The following is a 9,465-nucleotide window of genomic DNA, read 5'->3' on the forward strand; positions in this document are numbered from 1 at the left end:
TTTTTTTTTTTTTTTTTTTTTTTTTAAAAACACAAAAATGTTTTGTTGAGTTTAAAAAAAAAAAAAAAAAAAAAATCAAAGGCCTTCAGCACTTCTCATCAGAATGCATATTATTGCTGGCGATAGCCCATGTGAAGGAAATCATGATTCACAAAGTCAAGAAATTATGGAATTTCTGTGTGGATTAATGGATAATGTAGATGCACAGTTTGGATGTATGCTGCATATCTTAAATCACTACATGCACTGTAATCAATGAGTTGGTGTTTTTAATATTGCCACAGACTTACTGAATATTTGTCCTTAAGCAAATATTAACTAGAATCACTGTAGAAATACAGCTTACTGTTATAGTAAGAATACTTCCCACAATGTTAATGTTGAAAACTGTCTTATCTGTCTAAGCTTCCTGAAATACATTAGAGATAACAACTATGACCCTATTTAATTTTCATTTCATTATTGAGCAATATGTTGACCAGCACAGCCATTAGCACTTACCGGATATTCTTTACATAACTGTTTTCTATAATATGATGGAATACATATATTTTGCTAATATCTTTACCAGCAGAGACTAGATCCATGTCAAATGGACCACCCAAGGGGTAGGGAAAAAAAAAAAAAAAAAAAAGCTTACTGGAGCTTAACAATGCCCTATCTCTGACTAAGAAGCTACACTAAAATGTACCAAAGGAGGTCTTCATATAAAATGTATATGTTGTCCATTTTTGTTTCTACTAATAGTTTCTCTGATGAGCAGGAGTTCTATCACCTACCCTGTGTTCTCTTCGATGTTCATAAATGCCTTGATGACCAATGGCAACTCATATTTCACTATGTAGAGGTAGCTTGACATAGCTGTAGGTGAATAACATTATAAATCATTACAAATATAGATGGAACATGACATAAAAAACTTATTTCATAACTTTACTTGACACAAACAATTAATAAAAAGATATGTGAAAAAAGTGAGAATGGAGAGGTATTTATTATTTGACATTACAATCTACAGTACATATTTTTAAAACCCTCACCTCCAATGTTCTGCATTGTAATTGATCCAGAAGCTGCAATTTTCCCAGCCAAACCAAATGCCTTCATTCCTAGCTGTTCATATAATAGAGAGCCTACAAACATACAAAATAAATCAATTGAAAAGCTGTATTTTACGAAGGAAAGATAATATGAAGTTAGTAATAACTATTTGTACAATAATAAGAATTTACCATACCTCCTTCATTGGCAGTCTTTAGGAGAAGATGAACTGAATATAAAGAGAATATTGACACAACCACCAAGAGAATCCTAGGAGGGGGGGGGAAAAAAGCCAAAAAACTTTTAGAAAGCCTTAAATGTATTTAGTTTAGCCACATTAATTGTGTTTGAATAGGAAGGATTTAAGATAGAACATAAGAACCAATATCAAAATACAGTGAAATGAAACAATAATTAAGAAAAATAAGTGTACGTTCCAATACTAGCTGAGAAGATATGAATCAATCAGTGCTTGTTTATGAAAGGACATCATACTTAAATCCACATTGGAAGGTACCTCTACCTATTTTCATTATTATTTTGTCAACGGGCCCAATTCTCATTTATACTAGATACTGCTGAAGTGGGATTAAATAATACTTACATTGACTTTACACCACTCTAATAGTGTAAAGGGGCCTTAGAGAGGTGCAAGTATAAATGAGAATCAGACCCAATATATTTTTGATTGATCCAGTAAATATATTATTTTAACAAAAATATTAGAAAAAAACATTTTGTATAATAACTGTAACAGCTGTTTTTCTATTTTTACTTTCCCCCCTCATATTCTTAGGTAATTAGATCACAGCTAGTTCATCTCTGAAACACTAGACTTGTGACTGATGTGATTTGTGACTAGGTGAGAAAATCTGCTGAAGTCTGAAAGTACTGTAGCTGTATGTGATGTTTTTGTGTAAAGCAAGATACAAAGACAGTTAATTGACTGGTAAAGTATGGACGGACAATTAGAAAATGTTAAGAGCTCGTGATTCAGTACGGTTTGTTTTAAAATTCATATACACTGAAGTGATCCAAATGCAGGTCAGTTTTCTTTGCTCAACATTTACTGTTTCACCTGTGCTTAAACAGAGACTGTTAATGGCTCCCAGAAGTTGTCTACTTTTCTTATAGTTTCTATTAGAACTACATATGCTTTATTGAAATGCTCCTTTGTAACCTCTAAAAATTCTCAATGAATACACCCTTCAGCAGCTGTATTGTTCTTTGCAGCTGAAGAACACCACTGTCACAAAGCTGTAATAAATAAAAAAAAACCTGCCCCTTCCTACACCAATACAAGCATTCTGCTTTAAAAGAATAGTTCCCAGAGAGACTATAGCTGCTCAAAAAAGTTTTGAAGCTCAGTTTAACGAGTCCTCATTCCCAGTTTGTTCTTTTCATTTTCTGTATGGGTTTTAGTGCTTGTCAAAGTAAAAGATGTAGGGACATGAGCGTCAATCAGGCATATTGTTGACAAGTAATAAAAGAATCTCCACCAATGTACTGCAGAATACACTGCAAATCATATACAAATAAATTTTCATGATTGTGAAAGGTAATGATTAAGTGGTGCACTGGTAACTGGACTTCTCTTATTTGTTCATCAGTCAGAAACAGTACTGGAAAGAGCTTACAGATCATAGTGTTTGGTACTACAGAAAACAGATAGATATCTATTTCAACACTACCTAAGACTTAACTTAGAATGGCCACTTTATCAGAGTAACAAGGTAGTTTAGTCCAGTGTTTCTCAAATGCGGGCACCAGTAGATTTTCTTGAAGCCACAGCCTCCTTGGTGGTGATCGGGGGGGGGGGGGGGGGGGTGAGGCAAAAAAGCAGCACCCCCACCCTTGTGCCACCAGCAGGGGTTTGGCCCTGCCGCCCTCTGGAGCTGCAAATGCCAGGTAAGTTCCCCACTTTCCCAGGGGTGGCGGGACTTGGACTTCCAGCTTCAGCCTTGGGTGGCGAACCGCAGGCTCCAGCTGCGTGACATCAGGCTCCATCCCCCACCTGCGGCGGGGCTTCAGGCTCTAGCGCTGGGCTCACCACCTCTCCATTGCTCCTAGCCTCCACTTTGTCCTCCAGCTCTGATCCCCAGCTGCAGGGCTTTGGGCCCCCCAGTCTCCCCCACCATCACCCCTGTTCCCTACCACCTCCCTATCCAGGGCTTAATTTGTCCCCCAGCTTGCCAGTAAGTCTGCTGTGAAAAGTGGTATTTGTATGTTTGTTTATATCACTTTTCACTGCCTCCCAGTTAATATCACTTTCTAGCTAGCTAATATCACTTTTCACAGAAGTAGACTTACCAGCTAGCAAGTCAAAACAAAGCAACCAAAAGGCAAAACAAAATAAAAAACACAACTTCAAAACACCTTCTTTGTGTTTCTATTCTGTTTAGGTCCAGTAAAGAAGAGAGACAAATGTACATTTATTATTGAGTCTGCCCAAAACAAAATAAAAAACCCCCAAACCCTACATAAATAAATTACTATGATTTGGACATGTATAAGTGCATATTTATTTGTTTTTCCTAAAGTAATTTAGGAAGAATTGTCAGAGTGGCCACCGGCAAGAGTTGGTGGCCACCAAAAAAATTACTGAGAGACCCCTGGTTTAGTCCGTGTGCTCATTTTGTTCCTGGCTTCTATGCTGAAGCTACCAAGCACACACACTGAGAACACTTGCTTATATGAACTGCCACCACCAGCTCAGTTCATATAAGCTGCCTAATAATTATCATGTTAAAAATTTAAAGTCACTATCAGCCTGGGCCAGATGTGAACCAATCAGCTAGACATTAAAAGCCTTTTATACTGTTATTAATCCTGTGAGCCATGCACTCTCAGTAACATCTTAGCAACTGCAACCTGTGCTCTCCTGCATCTAGACTACTAATCATACTTAATTTTGTGATGTTATGTGAACTAGTGTAGCCTTATTTCAGTAGCAATATATTTGAATACAATCTAGAGATGAAAAAAAATTAATGAATTAAACCACTGTGGCACCTATGATTGCTAAATTGCTCGCTACAAGTGTTTTTTTTTTAAAAATGAACTGATTATAGCATAATGTGCTGAATTATTCAAATAACTGACTTTAAACTTGTTTCCTCCCACCTATTTTACTTTTTTGTCTACACTAACTCCTAAGAGATGTCACCAGCATAACACCCGGTAGGCTATCATAACCATTACAGAACCTCTTTAGAGCATGGAATTGGGATATAAAAGGGGCAGGTAAATGCCTCTTTGCTATTTTTACTGTATGGCACAGCTTTGTTAATTAAATATATATATATTAATAGTATGTATAAAGAAAAGGGTATATAAAACGTCTTAAGGGAAAAAAAAAAAAAAATCATGCCATGCACTACACCTCCAATAATGGAGATTCCACAACCTCCTTAGGTTATTTGTTCCACTGCTTAACTACCTTGCAATTAGGAAGCTTTTCCTAATGTCTAACCTAAATCTCCCTTATTGCAATTTAAGCCCATTACTTCTTCTCCTGTCCTCCGTGGATAAGGAGAACAATTTATCAATCTTCTCTTTATAACAATCTTTTACATACTTGGAAACTTATGTACCCCCTCAGCGTTCTCTTCTCCAGACCTAACAAACCAATTTTTTCAGTCTTTCCCTCGTAGGTCATGTTTTCTAGACCTTTAATCATTTTTGTTGCTCTTCTCTGGACTTTCTCCAATTTGTCCACATCTTTCCTGAAATGTGATGCTCAGACCTGAACACAATATTTCAGTTAAGCCTAATCAGTGTAGAGTAGAGCAGAAGAATTACTTCTCATGTCTTGTTACAACATTTCTGCTAATACATTGCAGAACGTTTGCTTTTTTTGCAACAGTGTTATACTGTTCATATTTAGCTTGTGATCCACTATGACCCCCAAATCCCTTTCTGCAGTACTCCTTCCTAGGCAGTCATTTCCCATTTTGTATGTGTGCAACTGACTGAAAATACTCCAGTTAGGAAGGAACAATTTGTCCTTGTTGAATTTCACCCTATTTATTTCATGTCATTTCTCCAGTTTGTCAAGATCATTTTGACTTCTAAGCCTATCCTCCAAAGCACTTGCAAACCTCCCAGCTTGGTATCGTACACACAATTTGTAAGTGTACTTTCCATTTCATTTATTCAAATTATCCATGAAGACATTGACTAGAAGTGGACTCAGGACAGATCCACCTGGGACTCCACTCTACATGCCCTTCCAGCCTGACCTGTGAACCACTGATAACTCCCTGAACACCATTTTCAAACCAGTTGTGCACCCACCTTGCAATAGGTTCATCTAGCCCAGTGGTTCTCAAACTTATTTGATTCCCCCCCACTCCCACTTGTGTCTGTGGTCATTTACACACCCCCCCAAGTACATATCCTGCCACTCAGTTCTGAAAGCAGATTGGAGAGCGGCAGCTGCTGCCAAGCACCCAGTGCTTAAGGCAGTGCTGCCGCCAGCAGCAATGCAGAAGTTAGGGTGGCATTTACGATACTGCCACTCTTACTTCTCCATTACTGCTGGCAGCGGCACTGCCTTCAGAGCTGTGCGCTTGGCTAGCGGCCACCACTCTCTGGCTGCCCAGCTTGGAAGGCAGAGTGGGGAGTGGTGGCTGCTGGCCGGCAGCTGGAAGGCAGCGCCACCCTCAGTAAGGTAAGGCACACCCAGCCAGCAGCTGCTACTCTTCTAAAGCTTCTCCCCTCCCTCCCCCTGAATACATTCCATGTCCCCTAGGCTATATTTCTCTAGTTTGCTTCTGAGAAGGTCATGTGAGACCATATGAAAACCTAGTTAAAGTTGAGCTATATCACATTTACTACTTCTGTCTATCCACAAGGCTTGTAACCATTTCAAAGAAAGACCTGAAGAACAGCTCTGTATGGCTCACAAGCTTGTCTTTCTCACCAACAGAAAGTGGTCCAATAAAAGATATTACCTCACCTACCTTGTCTCTCCACTATCCTAGGACCAACACAGCTACAACTACACTGGATACCGCTAATATTGTCTATTAACAGATACATGGCAGAAGAGCCTTTTTTAATTAACCAAAACATACTTACACAAAAAGAATAATTCCAGTGTTTGCCATGGCATAAGAAAGTCCAAGGATGCCACTACCCATAATAACATTGCTCAGATTAAACGCTGACATTCCAAAGGAAGTAGTACCTGGATGCTGTGTAAGGGAAGGAAAAGCTAATAATTAATAGAGAACCAGTGATTTATTCATGCTTTAGATTTGAATTTAAATGAACATTTTCCACTTTTCAAGGTTAAATATTTGAAAGTAAAGCAACTGTTTAGTGTGCTAATTTTAAAACTTTGTTAGTGCTTACTTACATATTCAATGTCATACTTCTTCTTTCCAAGATTGGATTCAAGCAGGAAATTTTGATTTTCTGGATCCCTGTCTACACATGGTCTGTAAGAAAAAAAAAAATCCATATTTAATTGTTACAACGAACCAGTTATACATTAATTGCCTTTAAGAAGTTAGTTGTTTCTGTTTTTTATTCTGTTTCAAAGGAAATTAGAAAAATCAGCAAATCATCCAACAAAACTAAATACATAATCTGTCATCTGCAAAATGACTATAAAAATTTTTGTATATTCAACTTCCTATATTTGTAATAAATGTAAACATTAAAAACATTAAGATCTAGCAAGGCATTTTAAAAGAGTACTTTAAAGGTGTGAAGTACATTATGTGTAATAGAGTACAAATATTAACAAATAGAAACAAAACTAAGAGCAATGCAAAATCCCTCTAACCTCGTAGGTGCTTTGGTTGGATATGGATAATTGAAGTCATTGCTGTTGGAGCTATAGCTACTGCTGTCTTCATCTGGAGAGATGTTAAACTTGCTCACGTCTGCTCTATCCATGATGGGAATTCAATTAGCTTTTCCCAGTATTAGATGAAGTGGGGAATATTTGGCCTGATGACTGCCCCTCGGTGGCAGTCTTCACTGAGCGCTCTTTTGTCCTTGGATGCCGGATTTGCCTTGCCTATGAAGGTAAAAGGGAAACGTCAATACTGCAGTGGTCTATCAAGCGGGTCACGTGAAGAGCGGCGGCTTGCTGCTGCTCTGGGGTTGATTCATCGCCAGCCAGACGAGTGGAAAAGTACCAGCCGAGGAGGGGCGGAGAGGAAAAGTACAAGATACTGACTACAACGGAGAACAAAGATAAATCTTCAACTACAACACCCAAGCACACGCCAGAAGATGTGATCTGCATAGGAAAGGGTCTGCCAGTGTATATGTACGTTGGGCTTTCTGAGACATGCTCTTTCATGCACACACAAAGGCAAAAAAATGAAATCAAGATCACACGCTCCAGCTGCTAGGAAGACATTTATATATGAAGATCAAATCCACACAATTTACATAACTTACGTGAAGACTAATCATATTGCAATGTAAAAACTATTATATTCACATTAAGAGTTATAACGGAGAAGTACCAACACAGTATACTATAATGAAAAATATTCGTTATATTAATAAAATACCCTTACACATAGATGTATCTGATCACACACACGTGTACTATATGTGTGAAAGAGAAATACCTCCAGTCCACCCTTCCTGCGTCAGAAAAGAAAGCTGATGCAACAGCCATGTGCGATTGTCATATTCACTCTTGCTTAACCTTCCCCTCAAACATTTCCATACCGCTCCCTGCTTTCTATTTCCCTCCCCCCTTCCAGGGACATGGGATCCCTGCAGTTTAAATGGGGAAAAAATGCAAATCAGTCACAAGACTGCAGTAGCAGCGTGGGGTTTTTTTTTACCTTGGAAGGAAGCAGCAGCTGGGGCGGCATTTTGCGTCCGTCTGACCCACTCTCACACACAGAAAATCCCTCGCAGGGGGTTTTAATATCGTTTCCGAAACATAATATTGGCCTTAACTAAAGGCACCAATAATCCACTCAGCGATTTAAAGCCCAGACCCCTCACCCCCACAACCACACACGAGCAAGAAGCACAGTACTTACCTTGAAGAAGCTGAAAACCCAGGATTTTCCCTCTGAAATCCTCAGAATACCGACGAGATCTTTTTCTAAATTGATAATTTTAAATGTTCTTGAAAGGAAAAAAACGACAATCCTTAAAGTAGAAAATAAATAAAAAAAGTACCAAAATTTCGTTTAAAAGCCACCGATACACGAGAAAAAAATTAAGGTTCTCCTTCTACTCAACCCCTCAGCTGATAAGGGGAGCATGTGGCTTTGGTCAGGCAGTGCTGTTATCCCGGCCGGGCAGCCGGATATTGCTCCCGTACGACTTTGCTACAGGTCTGAAAAATGTCTCTGCTGCTTCTGCTTTTTGAGAGTGGGCTGCGGAGACGCGCGGCGGGGGGAGGAAAGGGCGAGGCACCTACATACACAGCAATGTGCCGCCTCTCCTTTGTATACCAACACCAGCCCGGCTCCCTGCGCTTCGTAGCCACGCCCCCGGCTCATTTCCTCTCTCGCTAGGCTTAAGATGCCGCTCAGGCGCTGTCACTAAACCCCCTCCTCTATCGACGAGAAATACCACGAGAACATTATTTAGCAGTGCACTGATGTAACACTGGAGACAAACTGTACTTAACTAATCCCCCATCACCAAACGAGGTACCACCACTACTTTGTGTTCACCTATTTCAGAGGATCTCAAAGGGCCTGACATCAATTTATGAAACCTCACAACACTAGAGTGAGGTAGGCCGCCTTTTAGAGAGAAGACAGAGATACAGAGAGGTTCAGTGAATGCATGATGCAATAACCATAATTCTTTCAAGGACATAATTCATTCATTACTGAAACATCTGCGGTTTCAACTTCCCCTATCTTTAAAATCCTACTTCACAGAGGTGGGGTGAGGCTGTTTGTAAAGAACTCCTTGGTGTAAAGAAATTCTCACTTGCCAATTGCAGTTTAAAGAGTATTTGATTTCAGTACCATTTAAATGGGTGTAGCTGAGACTCCCCCGTCCATCATTGTGAATGATTCCCAGACTCTCACTGTTTTCAGTCATCCCCTCTTTAGTGTTTGTAAAAGCAGCAAAGAGTCCTGTGGCACCTTATAGACTAACAGACGAATTGGAGCATGAACTTCTCCAATACGTCTGTTGGTCTATAAGGTGCCACAGGACTCTTTGCTGCTCTTACAGATCCAGACTAACACAGCTACCCCTCTGATCTTCAGTGTTTGTATCACGTTATAATGATGCAAAGGTTACTGAGGTGAAAGCTGATCAGTCTCACGGTCCTACTGCTGACATTTATTATTTGTAATGTATGATGCGGTGCGCGCACATATAAGTCCAGATGGTAGCTCGAGTTTAAAAGGAATCCTTAGGCTTGCGTCATTGGAGTATTTTCCTAGCCCTTCGCCTGGAGTCTCACACTTTTTA

The 9,465-nt window shown here is 39.5% G+C and overlaps 1 protein-coding gene across 1 annotated transcript in view; it reads right to left on the bottom strand.

Annotated features, from left to right (window-relative positions):
* The window catches only part of SLC38A2 (solute carrier family 38 member 2), a 19,906-nt gene extending 11,441 nt beyond the window's left edge, over positions 1-8,465 (bottom strand). The window contains exons 1-7 of the mRNA XM_034770026.1: positions 8,064-8,465; positions 6,836-7,072; positions 6,404-6,485; positions 6,124-6,239; positions 1,238-1,311; positions 1,041-1,133; positions 780-861 (exon numbers count right to left, since the gene is read on the bottom strand). Of these exons, the coding sequence (XP_034625917.1) occupies positions 780-861; positions 1,041-1,133; positions 1,238-1,311; positions 6,124-6,239; positions 6,404-6,485; positions 6,836-6,948 (560 nt within the window). The 5' untranslated portion in view covers positions 6,949-7,072; positions 8,064-8,465. The remainder of the gene's footprint in view (positions 1-779; positions 862-1,040; positions 1,134-1,237; positions 1,312-6,123; positions 6,240-6,403; positions 6,486-6,835; positions 7,073-8,063) is intronic.
* Positions 8,466-9,465: the final 1,000 nt, after the last annotated feature.

Source organism: Trachemys scripta, chromosome 1 (genome assembly GCF_013100865.1).
Source record: "Trachemys scripta elegans isolate TJP31775 chromosome 1, CAS_Tse_1.0, whole genome shotgun sequence".
In the NCBI taxonomy this organism is placed as follows: Eukaryota; Metazoa; Chordata; order Testudines; family Emydidae; genus Trachemys; species Trachemys scripta.